Here is a 17482-nt window from a genome sequence, read left to right on the forward strand (position 1 = left end):
AGAGACTGGACAGCCATTTGTCTGAAATGATATAGGATTTCCTGCCTGAGGAGGGGGTTGGACTAGAAGACCTCCAAGGTCCCTTCCATCTGTTATTCTGTGTTGCTCAATCTGAAAAGTCTGATCCCTCATCTCAGCCTTTGAAACTGGGAAGGCATCGGATTTTGATTCATTAAGGTTGAGGAAGTCTCACACCAGGAATTGACTGCTTTAGACTGGGCTCAGAAGCGGAGCAGAGATGGGTTTGGTTTAATTTTGGGATGGGAGACCACCAGGGAATGCCCTGACTTGGAGGTGGAGCATGGATTATCTGGTTAGTTCGTGGATACGAGACCACTGAGAAATACCATGTATTTGGGAGCCAGACAAGTGGATCTGATTACTTGTTGGACAAGAGGCCACCAGGAGATGCCAACGCTTGGGAGCCAAGCAAAGATAGGTCTAGTCCAGAGCTTCCCAACCTTTCCAGCCTGGTGCAGGGAAATGAGTGCATTCATGGCCCGCATACGCAAATGAGTGCACCTGTAGTGCTAGCAACTAGCACCCACATGCATGCGCAAATGGGCCGCTAGCACCCACAGGGCACTGAGGGCAGTGCTAGCGCCCCCATACATGTGCAAATGGGGCTACTAATGCCTTCACAGCAGTGCTACCATGAGTGGGGAGGGAGCTGACCAACTATTCCAACAGACTGGTGGCCAAGAGGCCATGGCCCGGTACCGGGCCACAGACCATAGATTGGAAACCCCTGGTCTAGTCAGTTCATGAAAAAGAGACCACCAGGAAATCCTAGAGCTTCGGATATATTTTCAGGATTTCCCAGCAGACAACAAATAAACATTTCCCTTGTTGATACCACGAAAAATACAGGCTATCTAGCTTTACAGTGCAGGGAATGCCCTTAACCCAGTGTTTTTTTATTGTTGAGAAAAATAGCCTTTTCTTAGAAAAAAAACCCAATTAAACAGGTCCCAAATAAAAGCCTTTGAACGGACAACAATAAATACCACTAGGAGCTACCTTCAAAAGACCCAAGAGAGAAGCTACAGATTTAAATGCCTTGAGACTTACCAAATACAGGTAGTCTTTGACTTATGTCCATAATTGAGCCCATTTTGGTTGTTAAGTGAATTTTGCCCCATGTTATGACCTTTTTTGCCACAGTTGTTAAGTGAATCACTGCAGCTAAGTTAGTATTATGGTTATTAAGCGAATCTGGCTTCCCCCATGAACTTTGCTTGTCAGAAGGTCGCAAAAGGGGATCACGTGACTCCAGGGACATTGCAACTGTCATAAGTACATGCCAGTTGCCAAGTGTCTGAATTTTGATCACGTGACCATGGGGATGTTGCAAAGGCTGTAAATGTGAAAAAAATGGTCATAAATCACTTTTTTCAGTGTCGTTGTAAATTTGAACGGTCACTAAATGAACTGTTGTAAGTTGAAGATTATCTATAAAGTGGTATTAATGCTTAAGTTGATGACATAAAAAACTCCAGCACTAGTTCCCAAGAACAGAAATTCAAGTCTCTGGATGCTTCAACCAAAATTCTTTTTTTTTTTTTTTTTTTGCCCCATGAAAGCTAAGTTCAGAATGTGAAGAGGGTGGTATAGATAATCTTACAGTGACCTTCTCCACACTGCTATCTTTCAAACGCTACAAATCTGGCATGGAAAATCCAGCTTTTGGGGTGAACTTTGAAGATTTTTATACACTCAACCTCTTATTAGCAATAATAAGAACTACCATGAACTAAAATAGAACAGGGAAAACAAGAAGCGGAGAGAGAAATTAAAGAAAAAAGCTAAAGGTGCAATAAAAAAGTAGAAGAAACTAGAAAAATATTAAAAGGCTGAAAGATAAAAAGAACTGCCTTCAGATAGCCTTCACAGGAGTTATAAGTGCAATTATATTTTTACCCCTGTATCTAAAGGTACTTCATAACTCTTTCTATACTGTATCCTGTCTAATCATCAAAACTATAAATTACTGTTGATTTTTGTTAATGAAAAAGGCCATAAAAGGTTTCCTGTCATCAATAAATGTATATTAATCCAATCTTTCTCAATCTTGGCCACTTTAAAGTGTCTGGACTTCAACTCCCAGAATTCCCTGAGAGCAATGCTAGCTGGGGAATTCTGGGAGTTGAAGTTTGAACAACTTAAACGTTACCCAGGTTGAAAACCATTGCTTTAATTTTACACTGTGATCTCATTAGAAGCAAATACAAGTGAAGAAATCGTACCTATTTCCCAAAGGGACTGGATGGATGATCTTCAGGAGACCCCTTGCTTGAGTCAGCCATAGTTTCATTCCATGCAGCCTTAAACTTGTGAACTCTCAAGCTTCCTCCTTCGGTTATATATTCAAGATGGACAGTGTTTAATATGTATATGTAGGGGTGTGGGTCTGTACATACGTTGTATATAGGATGTTTAGGTGGGCGTCATGTATGTGTTCATTTTGAGAACGGACAACTAAATTTCATTTTTGATGTGCGCCATTGTGCCCACAGTAAAAAAATGACAACAGAGGTTATCTTATCATCTTATCTTATCTTATTCTATCCTATCCTGTCCTATCTGATCTCATCCTATCTTCTCTTCTCTTCTCTTCTCTTCTCTTCTCTTCTCTTCTCTTCTCTTCTCTTCTCAAAATAATGGCAGGAAAGCCAGTTGTTTCAGAGATTGATAGATCAGAATTTAATCAAAAAGGCACAGAAGGGGATCCTGGCATGTGTGAATGGAAGTTTAACCAATGTGGCTTTTGCCTCGCAGGTCTAGCCTCACATAGCTGGATGTTTTTCACTAGAACACGCTCATGTCTCCAACGTGAGCACGAAGCAAAAAGTAAAAAGGATTGCAAAATGAAAAGAGAGCAGGAGAGCAATGAATGATAAAGACATGGGAACATATCAATATGTCTAAATTGACCTCTTTGATTAGAGAAAAGACAGAAACCTCTAACGGACTTTTTGCATGAAACAAGACAAAAAAGAATCCATGTTTTCTGGTTTTGATGTTTAGACAGGATACTAGGATATAGAAATAAGAGAACTTTGTTGTAACCTTAAAGTAAGAGGTACATTTATACTTATGACTGCTGTAAAGAAAATTGCAAATGACTTTGTCACATTTCTTTTTTCTTTTTCAGCTTTCAACCTTCCTTCCTTCCTTCCTTCCTTCCTTCCTTCCTTCTTCTCTCCCCGCTCTCATTCCTTTCTTCTTCCTTCCTTCTCTCTTTCATTTTATTGATTGATTATTAAATGTATATGCCACTCATCTTATTCTCAGGTTACTATGGGTGGCATATAAGAGCCGAGGTGGCGCAGCAGTTAGAGTGCAGTACTGCAGGCCACTTTAGCTGACTGTGTTCAGCAGGTCAGCGGTTCCAATCTCACCGGCTCAAGGTTGACTCAGCCTTCCATCCTTCCGGGGTAGGTAAAATGAGGACCCAGATTGTTGGGGGCAATGTAAATATATATATACATTGCTTACTGGTGTACACCGCTTAGAGAGTGCTTGCACTTAAAGCGGTATATAAGTCTCATAAATAAATAAATAATAAATAAATTTAAATTTGTTATTTGAAGTAGAAGCCATAACAATGCTTGAACAAGGAGTTAGACTAGAAGACCTCCAGGGAACCCTTCCAACTCCGATATTCTGTTACATTAGTTTTTGCTTGTTATTAATCTTTCTTCATTTTAAAAAATAAAATAAAATTATATTTTAAAAAGAAAAGGCAAATCCTTTGGCCAAATGCACTATATTACCCAAATGGACAGATATCATATTGCAGGCGTGAAGGCATCCTTTTAAAAAAAAAAACAATCCTCAGTAAATTATACTTGTCTTCAACTATTTTGCTCTGCTTACATCTGCAGCCAAATTTGCTATATTCTGGTAAAATGACTTTTTTAACCAAGTACTGGTGGGATGATGGCATCTTTGCAATTTTCATAACACTGATGCAGAACAAGCACTCCACCGTTTTGACGGTGTGGTTTTTTTTTCAGCTTCACAGCCTAGCCTCAGGGCTCTCCAGCCAGGTAACAACTAGTTTGAAGACAAATGAAGACAAAATCTGAGTCAGCTTAATTTCCTCTATTATCCGCCATTTCTCCTCTGAAATTGCTCAAATATTGGATTTCCTTGCAAGGAGAAGAGGTTGTGACTGGAGGACAGGATGAACTGCAAGCAAAACGGGAGGACGGGATGAATTGCAAGGAAAGAGGCTACAATGGGCACTTAAGAGGCAAAACGAGAAGTTTCAGAGGTCAGGAAGACATTGCTGCCCTAATGAGGCTCGGCTGGAAAAACACATTTTTTTCTTTCTGCTTGGCAGGGCAGATTCAGGCTGAGCAGAGAGGTTATACTGGATCAGTGTATGATTATCAGCCTTACTGTGGAGGAAAGAGTTAGAATCAGAGTATCCTCAGATTGAAAGGCACCCTTGAGGTCATCCATCCCAACCCTCCCTGTTCAGAGCAGGAATTCAAACTGAAATATGCCAGGGAGCTCGTTAACTAGCTTCCATCCAATGGAGGAGAACCAACACCTGATTTATGATTTCTCCATTGCATTTATAGCTTGTCTTTCTTCCAGGAACTCAAGCCCTTTGCTTCTGTTTTTCTTCACAACAGCCCTGTGTGGGAGACTTATCTAAGAGAAAATGCCTACCCCAAAGTTTCCATGATAGAAGATTGATCCTGATTCTCCCTAGTTTTAAGGGCAACACTTTCACCACTATATTACTATGGCTAGGGGTTTCTATAGGGAAGGTGGTCAAAAAAGTCAAAATGGCAGCCAAATCATACAAAGACCCTTTTTAAGTGTATCAGATCTTTCTGTGGATGCCACTGATCCTGGCTTTTGAACCAAAGAGGATCTTTTTTTAAATCCAATTGCTAGCCCAATTTTAAATAGGTTTAGCAACTTGTACATGGTCCAAGATACTCATTCCTGATCTTTATGCTCTATCAATGTATCCAGTGGTAAATTAGGGTGAGATTCACTCCAAATCAGTCACTTTACTTTGAAGCCAAGGGAAGATTTTAATCTAGGATTTTTCTAGTCAGATTTCATGATTGCCTTGGGAAATTTGCACCTGTTCAGGTTCAAGTGAGCATCAAATAATAATACTTCAAAAGTTTCCTGGATGGATAGTGTCATACCATGATTTAAGCACTAGGTGGAGCCAAGCTTGATTATTTATTAATCCGATTCATAGAGCAGCCCATCTCACAAAAAATTCTCTGGGCACTGTACAACAATCATTGTGTATAGATAGTCCTCAGATTATGGCCTCAATTGGGACTGGAATTTTGGTCGTTAGTCATGACAGACATAAATCAAGGCATCCACCTAACCGGATCCAATTTTATAACCATTTATATGGTGGTCATTAAATGAGCCATGCAGACATAAGTTTGAATCTATTCTCCTGAATGGGCTTTTCTTTCCCCAGAAACTGGCAGAAAACAACACAAATCATGAATGTGTGACTATACAGGATGTTGCAATTAATCGTAAATGGGAAATGTGGAATGTGGTCCTGTGGCTGCATGGGGGGGAAAGGAAATGACATTTTATGACAGTCAAAAATGTTTTTTGAGCTATAAAGCATGCTTCTGAAGCTGTGGTAACTCCAAACAGTCGTTAAGTAATCGGTCATAAGTCGAGGACTACCTACAGGTTGGAATGAGAAGGCTTTTGTTGGTTTCGTTCTTGTTTGAGAACGTTTTTCTTCTTCTAGCGCTTTCCTCCAATATGCTGATGTTCTCTTGAGTGTCCTCTTTTTCTACTGTCGAGCGTGCAACAAAATGCAACCACATGGAGAAAAATAATGCGTGGATTTTATTGAGCAGAATATTCATAGAAAAGGATCTGTGACAAAAAGCTAAAATACCAATCTCCTGGTCTCTTCTTCTTTGCTTTGTAGCTTTCTCGCTGCAGTTGCATGCAAAAAACCCAGAGGGCAGAAATTTTCAATTTTAAAAATTCCACTTCCAGTGTGTGCCTTGAATCCAACAGAATTTAACAGAAAACAGAGTTGGAAGGGACCTTAGAGGTCTTCTAGCCCATTCCCCTTTTCATGTAGGAAACTCTATATTATCCCAATCAAATGGCTATCCTTAAAAACCTCCAGTGATGGAGCAGCCATAACTTTTGAAGGCAAGCCATTCCCCTAATTAATTGTTCTAACTGTCAGGAAATTTCTCCTTGATTCTAAGCTGGTTCTCTTCTTGATTAGTTTCTCGTCCTGCCCTCTGGTGCTTTGGAGAATAGTTTGACTCCCTCTTCTTTTCGGCAGCCCATCAAATAGTGGAAGACTGCTATCATGTCCCCCCTCGTCCTTCTCTTCATTAAACTAGACATCCCCAATTCCAGCAACCTTTCCTTATATGTTTTAGCCCAGTCCCCTAATCATCTTGTTGCTCTTCTCTGTACTCTTTCTAGAGCAGTGGTTCTCAACCTTTTTAATGCCGCGACCCCCAACCGGTCGTAAGTCGAGGACTACTCAACTGGTGCAGCACCGTTTGCAGAATGGGACTTTTGGCAGGCTCAGCAGGGCAGAGACAGCCTGGACAATTCCTATTGGCTTTTGAAAGCCAATAGAATTAGACTCTATTCAAGAGAGTCTAATTCTATTGGCTTTCAAAAGCTAATAGAATAAAAAGGAGTAACACAACTAAGGAAAAGGGGAAAAAAATGGCGGACTGCATTGTTTGGCGATCCCCGTGAAATGGTCATTCAAACCCAAATGGGGTCCCGACCCACAGGTTGAGAACCACTGTTCTAGAGCCTCAACATATTTTTTATATTGTGGCAACCAAAACTTAAATCTAAGTTTTAAAATTTAAGCATCATAAAAAACAAAGGGAACAAATTCAGTGCTGAGGAGATTGTGTTAACTCCCTAAGACAAGGTGGGCAACAGGCCAAGGGCTGACCTCCGAAAAATCGATGGATTCAAAACAAACTATTAAAATGCCTGCCATTTCTTTTCAGTTAAAATGTAATTAAGTTAAACACAATCCGTATCATCTTAAAAGGGTGGCCAGTCTTTTCTGAGATTGAAACTAAGCAGGAATAGGGCTGGATGGGAGGCCACAAAGTGATCCCAGTGCTTTAGGCTAGGAGGAGAATTTTTAAAAGGTGCTGGAAGAAGATAGAGGCGACCCGCTTCTATCTTGTGCTAAGAAATCCACGTGGATACATCGATGTAGGAATTTCACAGTTCGTGTTTTGATTTCTTCTGCATTACAAACCTCCTGTTTGCTTTAAACCTGTCCCCTCGGAGTGAGATGGCGGCAAACACATTTAATAAAAAGTAAATGGTTGGAGAAATTTAAATGGGCACCACCAATCTTGAATCTAAGGCTGTCCACCAGACTAACAACTTTGAGGAAAGATACCCATTTTGGGGCAGCTAGATCAGTGCCTCAGCCACTTTAATATGTGTGGACTTCAACTCCCAGTTCCCCCAGCCTGCTTGTACAAATTTCAGTTCCCATAATTCCTCAGCTACCACACCTGATCTTCAACTCCCAGAATTCTACTGGGAGTTGGATTTAGTTGAAATACCTAAATTTCAACTTCCCAGAATTCCGTGGCCAGCATGCATAGACTTGAACGCCCAGAATTCCCCAGGAAGCACATGTGGACTTCAACTCCCAGAATTCAAAGTTGCTCAGGCTGAGAAATATTGAAAAACACTTCTTTCTCCTTGTGCATTTTCTTGTTAGTCAGATTCCTGTGTTTCTTTCCACCTCGATGCTTAATGCAACAAAAACAGCACTCCTTCTCTTCTTCCTACAACCACCCTGCGAGGTAGGCTAGGTTGCGCTTGAGAGACCAAAAGGGCTCTCCAAATATCAGTGAGCTTCCACCACTGCGTCAACATGACCCGCGACTCTTCAACCCCAGTTCCCCCAAAGTAGAGTATGATGGAGCATGTGCTTCCTTCCTCCAGATTCCTTCTTGGGCCCCCACAAACTGGCCCAGTTGCCTGGAAAAGGAAGAACCGCCCCCACCCCCCGGTTCCCTCCGTCTCCCTCTCAGCCAGATCCCCGTTACCTTCAGGACTCGCAGCTGGAAGAAGGAATCATCAAAGCCATGAGAATAGTGACTGTACGGCGCGCACACACGCATACACGTGGGATTCCCCCCTTCTTCCCCACGGGGGGGGGAGTGGATTAGCCCTCAGCCAATTGCCAGGTTCTGGGGCTGCTGGAGGGGGAGGGGGGCGAGACTCTGCGGGTGGGGCCGAAAGCCCCTTGCTAGCAGTTCCTGCCGTGTTATTGGTTCCCATCCTGCTGGTTTAAGGAACCAGAAAGCTTCCTTTCCATCTCACACGCCTGCCTACCCAACCTCTAAGACTCAGAAGCGCTGAGCTTTGGGGGGGGGGGAGAGATGCACCCCCAGAAACCTGGAGGGGCAGCTTGGCTTTGATTCGGAATCTCCAAAGGCGGGAGGAGAGACGCACAGCCACACCTGGGAGAAAGTCAGAATTCTTGCCAAGACTAACCATGAATAAAACCACCATCCTCCACTTTTTCACTGAGGACTGGGATGTCAACTGCAGCCTCTTCGACGCTCTGCAGGAGACCTTGGAGGGTAGGGTGGAAGAAGGGGCGCAGGACAGGGGCGGTGGGGAGAACCCCAGTTTGCAGGGCTTCGGCTTTGCACGCCTGAGAGAGCTGGAATGAATTTATTTTATTTTTTTCCCCTCCCTTCCATGTTTCTCTTCCTCCCGTTCCCTCCTCTTACGGGGCATTAAGGTCCATCCTGTCGGGCCACCACGGACCAGATTGGGACCTGCTGGCCACGGAGCAGCGCCGGGGATCTGGTGGCGCGACCTTGCCCTGAGTTTGTCAACGGAGTGAAGTACAACACCACTCGTGAGTAGCCTGAGACCCTTCCTCATTCGGAGAAGATGAGCCTCCACAACTGCAAAAATGTTTTGCCCATCTCCACCCAAGTTACTTTCCTATATAAATCTCTTCCCCCCCATCCAGATGTGACTTATAATCAGTTGGGTTTCTTGCAAGTTGATGGGACGTACTTAACTTTGGAAGAAAATTAAGGCTGCTGTTAACAATGCAGGAACGTGCATCCTCGTTCCAAATTCTCTCTTTGTATGGGTGTAAATGGGTGTCTTAGGTATTTATGAGTAAACAATGTAAGGGTCCCAATTTCTGTAACGTGTAGAAATCTCTCTGTGAGTTTGTGTGCAAGGCTAACTCTATCTAGAACTCCTTTCACCCGCCCAGACAGCAAATTAGTCCCTGTTTCTCAATATTATGTCTGGTGTGGTTAATCTTCCTTCATTCTGAAGTGGCAAGCTTTGATTGAAAGAGGCCACAGTGCTGTTTCTAGACAAGCTCTTGAATTTCAGCTTTGCATTGCCAAGTGCCTAAATTGTCAGTTTGTATTCTGTATCACACAAATGTAAAAACTAGTTTTATTCGGGGAAGAAAGCCCCCCTCCCATTGAATTTGGATAAAATGACCATCCACAAAGAGAATGAATGTTTAGTTGTACAGGTAATCCTCGATTTACGACCAAAATGGAGCCCAACATTTATGTTGCTAAGTGAGACATTTTGTCAAGTCAGCTTTGCCCCATTTTATGACCTTTCTTGTCTTAGTTGTTAGGTGAATCACTGCAGTTGATAAAATAGTAACCCGGTTGCTAAGTGAATCTGGGTTCCCCATTGATTTTGCTTGTCAGTAGGTCACAAAAAGGGACACAGCAACGGTCGTAAATATGAACCAGTTGCCAAGCACTTGAATTTTGATCACATGACCACAGAAATGCTGCAACAGTTGTAAGTGTGAAAATTGTTCTTAAGTTACTCTTTTCGGTGTCGTCGTAACTTTGAACGGTCACTAAATGATCTGTTGTAAGTCGAGGACCATCTGTACATGTCTGAAAAGAGTGGGGAGAAGTATTTATTTGTGGCTGATACAGATAGTCCTCAACTTACAACTGATCACATATTGATAGTTACGATGGACCATAAAAACAGAATTTATAACCCAGGCTTAAAGGTCACGAGTACAATTTACATTTTTTTTCTAGTTTTTGGCCAAAACCATCCCATAGCGAAGAAAGGGTCTGCTTAACGACTGCAGCTGCCACAAAAAAGGTCTTAAAATCAGGTGCAGTCATGCGATGACCTACTTTACAGCCATCACCACTTAACGACCGAAATTGCCAGCTCAATTACGATTGTAATTCAACTACTTGTATTAGAATTTTTCTAGGGGAATGTTATTTGTGTGTGAAACTTAACATTTATGACATGGGCTGGTGGCAAAGTTGGACAGAAAGGCAGAATCAGGTATTTCTTCCAGGAAGGAAGAATTTCGTGAATAATTGCAGTTTTTCCATGGGACAAAATGAATAAACCAAGCAACATAATTACATAGCTGAGCCTTTAGGGTTCAATTTTTAAAAATCAAAAGGCAAGCGATTCTGGAATCCTTTTTTCTCATTTCCGAGTTACTGAGAAAAAGAGAGTGAAACAGCTTCTCCTTATGGGAAATGATTGTGTATTATTTCACACTGCCAAAACTTTCAAGTGCAGGATCTGAAAATGCATCCTGGTATTTAGCAGAACCCATGAACACCAAAGGCTGGAAATAAACAAGCCACGTTACAGATAGTCCTCGCCTTATAACGACCATTTAAAGTTACAACAGCATTAAAAAAGTGACCTATGACCTTTTTTTACACTTACCACGATTGCAGCATCTCCATCGTCATATGGCCAATGCAGATGCTTGGCAAATGGCTTGTATTTATGACAGTTGCAGGAGTTACGTGATCTCCTTTTACGACCTTCTGACGGGCAAAGTCAATGGGGAAGCCAGATTCACTTAACAACCGTGTTGCTAGCTTAACAACTGCAGTGATTCACTTAACAACTGTGGCAAGAAAGGTCGCAGGATGGGACAGAACTGATTTAACAACTGTCTTGCTTAGCAACAGAAATTTTGGACTCAATTGTGCTGATAGGTTGAGGACTATCTGTAGCTTATGATAGTGAATTCCAAGGGTTTTTTTAAAAAAAATATGTTATATAAAAATATATTTTCTTTTGTCCTGATTCTTCCCAGGGTTCCATTTCATTAGGCTACCTTTGATTGTAATATTTTGGGAAAAGGAAAATAGCTTCTCTTTTTCTACTTTATTCATAACATGCTTAATTTTGCGTGCTTAAATCATGTCCCCGCTCGTTTGCCTCCTTTCCGGACTTTGTTGTTGTTGTTAGTTGCAAAGTCGTGTCCGACCCATTGCGACCCCATGGACAACCTTCCTCCATGTCACAACTTTTTTCATCCTAGAAGAAGCTCTTCCAACCTCTGGATCATCTTAGTTGGCCTCCTCTGAACTGTTTATATCTCCACTTTTAACCCTTTGGGTTGCAGTGACCAGGAGCGTACACAATAGTGGTAGTCCTCGCCTAACGACCTGTCACTTAGCGACCGTTTGAAATTACCACAGACACTCAGTGGTATGAGTTGGTTCTGGAAGTCCATCAGTGGCGTACGTGCACACACAAACACACACACACACACGCACGCACAACATAGCCGTCTTTTTTTACCATTTTCTGGCAAATAGCAAACAGGAGTGCTATTGTTAAGCCTTTGCTTAAGAAATCCAGGATTTGCTTTACCAGTGTGAATGCCTTACTTCCATGGTGATTGCTTATTGACCGCTACATAAAAAGGTCATAAAATAGGGTCAGTCATGTAGGTGCCTCCACTGAACAACGAGCATGACTTACAACAGAAATTTTGAGCTCCATTAATGTCATAAATTGAGGACTACTTATATTCCAAATGCAGGCAGGCAAATTAATTTCTATAAAAGCATTTTTATTTATTAAATTTCTGTGCCACCCAGCTCACCAATAAGGCAGCTCTGGGTGGCTATATGATTATGATATTGATATCTGTGATTATCCTAAGCCTTTTTTTTCTTTCTTAACTCCTTTTTCTGCCTAATTCCACACTCATAAAACAATCTGAGAAATTACAAACCATGCTCACACGCGCGTGCTAATTCTCCAGAGGAAAAAGGGCCCTTTGGAATCTTCTTAAGGGTGAGAATTGGGGTCTGTGTATGTGTTTAAGGATGCTAAGGAACAATTATTCAGGAGGAATTATTCCAAGGGATCTGGACTTGGTCAGAAATATGAATTATATTGCCACACGCTGACCCTAAGACCTCCCCAAATGCTTAATTTAAAATTAATTTTGCAAACAAATATTCAGTGGATATATAATAACTGTGCTATTATATTGTGGCACTGCTTCCATCTCACTGTCTCCCTGAGATTCTCAAAGCCCACTGAACAGAATAACAGAGTTGGAAGGGACATGGGAGGTCATCTAGTCCAACCCCCTGCTCAGGTAGGAGACCCTATACCATTTCAGACAAATGGCTGTCCACAGCTTCTGGAGGCAGGTTGTTCCACTGGTTAATTGTTCTAACTATCAGGAAGTTTCTCCTTAGTTCCAGGTTGCTTTTCTCCTTGATGAGTTTCCATCCGTTGCTTCTTGTCCTGCCTTCAGGTGCTTTGGAGAATAGCTTGACTCCCTCTTCTTTGGGGCAGCCGCTCAAATACTGGAAGACTGCTATAAGATCACCCTTCTTTCCATTAAACTAGACATACCCAATTCCAGCAACCGTTCTTCATATATTTTAGCATCCATTCCCCTAATCATCTTTGTTGCTCTTCTCTGCACTCTTTCCATAGTCTCTACATCTTTTTTACATCGTGGTGACCAAAATTGGATGCTGTATTCCAAGTGTGGCCTTACCAAGGTGTTATAAAATGGTACTAACACTTCATGTGATCTTGATTCTAACTTGAAGGGCCAAAATGCAACATAGGAAAGTTTTCAAGCTTATAATCTGAATTTTGCTGAAACTTCTTTAAACGTACAACTCCATTGATTGTTTCAAGTGAACTTATTCTTTTTTTCTCATTTTTTCCTCTTGGTTAAAATTCCTTTCCTGATTCATGGAATGGATATAATTGACTTCTTAAAGAATAATATCTTATCTTGGCTTCCGATAACCATAGGTTGCTTCCACCGTAAACTTGAAGTCATCTCTCTCCAGTGCAGTTTTGCAAAGGACCTTAAAACAATCTTTTTCTTCATTTTAACCAACCTGGTTTGCCTCTGCATCTTAGTTGGCGACTGGGGCTGATTTAAATAATGGAACTTTGATCCAAGCCAGATCAGAAGCAATGTTTTAATGTCACCTTAGCTCAATAAACTACAGCTGAAATAGTAAACAGGCTGCCTAATTGTTCCTGCAGTCTGTGGAGTTTCATCCCCAGCCAATTTTAGAAAGTAAGGAAAATTCTTAATCCTAAATCCGAGTCAGGAAAAGAAGAAGCATCTGCGCGACATGGTTGAGTAAGATCTGTGATTATCCAGTGTCTTAGCTGGAATGGAGACTAAGATGGAAAGAGGCCACAAAACAGAAATTATTACATTGTTGTTGCAACTATGGAATGCTTCCATAAATCTGTTTGTTTGTAAAATTGCACTAAGTCCAGAGTTTTTTCAACAAAAAAACCCAGAAGGTATTTTTTCCCCAGAGAAACATATTATTGAATTTACACCATATGCTAGAATGAGGTGGTGGATTATGAGCTGTTATGCTGCAGGGGCTGATTGTCTTATGAGCCCATAAAGGGGTTTGATTTGTTCGTGGCTTGTTTTGTTTGGAGAAAGTATGTAATGTGAATGCAGTCGTTGGGATTTATGATTCCAGCAGGGGGCAGCACCTGGCTTACCTTAGAATACAGAATAACAGAGTTGTAGTATGGTCTAGTAGGAGACCCTATATCAGGGTTAGGCCACCTTGGCTCTTTTATGACTCGTGGCCTTCAACTCCCAGAATTCCTGAGCCAGCCATGCTGAGGGGAAAGGGAGAGGTTTCCAAGCTGAGCTATGCTGGCTCAGGAATTCTGGGAGTTGAAGTCCACGAATCATAAAACGGCCTAGGCCTAGGCCAGAGATAGGCAACCTTGGCTCTTTTATGACTTGTGGCCTTCAACTCCCAGAATTCCTGAGCCAGCCATGCTGAGGGGAAAGGGAGAGGTTTCCAAGCTGAGCCATGCTGGCTCAGGAATTCTGGGAGTTGAAGTCCACGAGTCATAAAAGAGCCAAGGTGGCCTACCCCTGGCCTATACCATTTCAAGCAAATGGTTGTCCAATCTCTTCTTAAAAATTTGAACCATTCACAACTTCTGGAGGCAGGTTGTTCCACTGATTAATTGTTCTCAATGTTAGGAAATGTCTCCTTAATGATTGTGGTCGTCAGCACAACCATTTGTTTAATGACTGTTCAAAGTGACAACGGCATTGAAAAAAGTGACATGACTTTTTCACACTTAACAACTCTTGCAGCATCACCAGGGTCACATGATCAAAATTCATATGTTTGGCAACTGACTCATACTTATGACGGTCGCAGTGTCCTATGGTCATGTGATCCCCTTTTGCGACCTTCTGACAAGTAAAGTCAATGGGGAAGCCAGGTTCACTTAACAGCTGTGTTACTATCTTAACAACGGCAGTGATTCACTTAACAAATGTGGCAAGAAAAGTCGTAAAATGGAGCAAAATTCATTTAACAACTGTCTCACTTAGCAACAGAAATTTGGAGTTCAGTTGCGGTCATAAGTAGAGGACTCCCTGTATAGAAATGTAAGTAGAGACATAAGAGAAGATTAAACCATTAGGGCAGCAATGTCTTCCTGATTAAGCCAACCATTAAGAGTGGGCTTGTATGAAAAGCTGAAAAGAGAACATTGTCATTACTTTTCCAAGCTGTCTAAATTAAAATTTGTTTATTTGATGCAGTTTGAGAGGATACAGTTTCGATGGGCCCAGCTATTGAGAATCTGTTGACTGCTAAACCATGCCTTAGATATTTTTATTTTATTTAGCAAGCAGCTATTTTGTTGACCACAAGTGAAAAAATAAACAAGGGAATGTACAATGGTTAAAAAGAAACAAATCACAAAAAGCAGCATTATTTAGTGCAGAACACTAAATGTAAATAAGTCATACTAGCAGCCAGTAAAAATATTGTAGGAGATATCCACATTCAAGGCATAAATTGCTGGGAAAATCCAGAAGAAGGCCTTTAATAGAGGTAAACAAGAATGACGGAAATTTCAACTGAGATGGAGGAGAAGATCACGTTTTACCAACTTTAAGACATGAGGACTTCAATTCCCAGAATCCCCCAGGGAGCACAAGTGGACTTCAATTCCCAGAATCCGCTAGTCAGCATGCTTCCCAGGGAATTTTGGGATTTGAAGTCCACACATCTTAAAGTTGCCACTGATGAGAAATAGTGCTCTAGCAGTATCTAGAAATGTGAACAACATACAGAGGCATTTAATCATGCTTGGTGTACATGTGAAAAAGTGTTAAAAAAATGGATTCAAATGCATACCTTGACACGAAGGATTTTAAAGATTAATATTCAACTAAAGCCAGAACTTTTCCTTCTAGGATCGGTGGATAAATAGAAAAGAGGCAAGGAAAATTATTTCAATATATGATTTTTGTGAAAAGATTCAGCATCACATACCAAGGAGGGATGGTTGGTGAAATTGACAGAACTGGCTGAGATGAACAAATAGACTTTGATCAGAGAAAGGTTATTATTGACATTCCTCAGTGATTTGCGATCTCGTATGGACTTTTTGTGTGAGAAAGAAAATAACTTTGTGATTTATGATTTTGATGATTACAGAGAGAAGGGAGTTAGGATGAAATTGGAGCGATTTTGTTAGAATTGTATATATAACTGCCAAGAAGGGTATTGGAAGGAGTATTTTTATATATGCTTTCCTTTTTTTTATTTTGTTTTTATTTCCTATATGTTCTCTGCAAGCTTCTTACATGTTTGAAGATGCACTTTTTCAACAGCTAATCTACAGTCATGAACTGGGAACGGTTGAAAATTTCCTAAGAAATGATCTCACAAAATCAATGTTTTCGGTATAATACAGATAATCCTTGACCCTATTTTAGCCCAAAATTTCTGTTGCTAAGTGAGACAGTTGTTTAGTGAGTTTTGCCCCACTTTATGACCTGTTTTGCCAAAGTTGTTAAAGGAATCTCTGCAGTTGTTAATAGCACGGTTGTTAAGTGAATCTGGCTTCCCCATTGTCAGAAGGTTGCAAAAGGGGATCACATGACCCCGGGACATGGCGACCGTCATAAATTCGAATCAGTTGCTAAGCATCTGATCATGTAACCATGGGGATGCTGCAACGGTCATAAGTGTGAAAAACGGTCATAAGTCACTTCTTTCAGTGCCTTTGAACTTTGAATGGTCTACCTACCAAATGAACTGTTGTAAATCAAGGACTACCTATATATACTTATTTATTTTATTTATTAAATTTCAGGGTGACTCTGAGCAGCTGTTTCACCCTGTCAGAATCAACTAGGAACTGGGATCACGTATAACAGTAGTTCTCAATTTATGACTGGTCACTTAATTCAAAGATACAATCTGTAGGAACTTATGATCCGGATCCACACTTCTGACAGTTGGCCTCCCCTGCAGTTACGTGACTGCATTTCAGATGCTAGGCAACACAGCAATATTACAACTGTTTGTAGCATCCCACGGTCACATGACCACATTTTACGACTGTTTTGTCGAAAACTTACTCCTTACTTAACTCCTGATTTCTGGCAAAATCACACCACAGTGAACAATGAACTTGCTTAATGACTGCAGTGCTCGCTTGACTGTGGCGTTTGTTTAGCAACCACTATGTTCACACTTACAGCCACCGCAAAACATTATAAAATCATGTTGGTCACATGACCAATCCGTTTTATCACTGTAATGCAGTGGTTCTCAACCTGTGGGTCGGGACCCCATTTGGGGTCGAACAACCATTTCACAGGGGTCACCAAACAACACAGTCCACCATTTTTTTCCCCTTTTCCTTGGCTGTGCTACTCCCTTTTATTCTATTGGCTTTTGGAAACCAATAGAATAGACTCTCTTGAATAGAATCTAATTCTATTGGCTTTCAAAAGCCAATAGGAATTGTCCAGGCTGTCTCTGCCCTGCTGAGCCCGCCAAAAGTCCCATTCTGCAAACGGTGCTGCACCAGTTGAGTAGTCCTCGACTTACGACCGGTTGAGTGTTCTCGACGTACGACCAGTTGTGAGTCGCGGCATTAAAAAGGTTGAGAACCACTGCTGTAATGTCTTATGATGATAATGGACCGACTCCATTATGGTCAGAACTTAAGGTCTAATTTACAATCCAGAGTTTTTCATAATCAATATCTCTACTTTCCATAACTTCTTGAAAAATGCACCAGGATTTTGCTGGATCACGAAGCTGTGCTACTTAGGTGAATTTCATTTTCAAGGGCATCGTTGTGTCATAGTCCTTATTGT

The 17482-nt window shown here is 41.3% G+C and overlaps 1 protein-coding gene across 1 annotated transcript in view; it reads left to right on the forward strand.

The window, feature by feature from the left end:
• The first annotated feature begins 8516 nt into the window (after nucleotides 1–8516).
• The window catches only part of CRHR2 (corticotropin releasing hormone receptor 2), a 117181-nt gene continuing 108215 nt past the window's right edge, over nucleotides 8517–17482 (forward strand). The window contains exons 1-2 of the mRNA XM_039364508.1: nucleotides 8517–8621; nucleotides 8786–8905. Of these exons, the coding sequence (XP_039220442.1) occupies nucleotides 8534–8621; nucleotides 8786–8905 (208 nt within the window). The 5' untranslated portion in view covers nucleotides 8517–8533. The remainder of the gene's footprint in view (nucleotides 8622–8785; nucleotides 8906–17482) is intronic.

Source organism: Crotalus tigris, unplaced genomic scaffold, assembly GCF_016545835.1.
Source record: "Crotalus tigris isolate CLP2741 ecotype Arizona unplaced genomic scaffold, ASM1654583v1 scf7180000019767.335678, whole genome shotgun sequence".
Classification (NCBI taxonomy): Eukaryota; Metazoa; Chordata; class Lepidosauria; order Squamata; family Viperidae; genus Crotalus; species Crotalus tigris.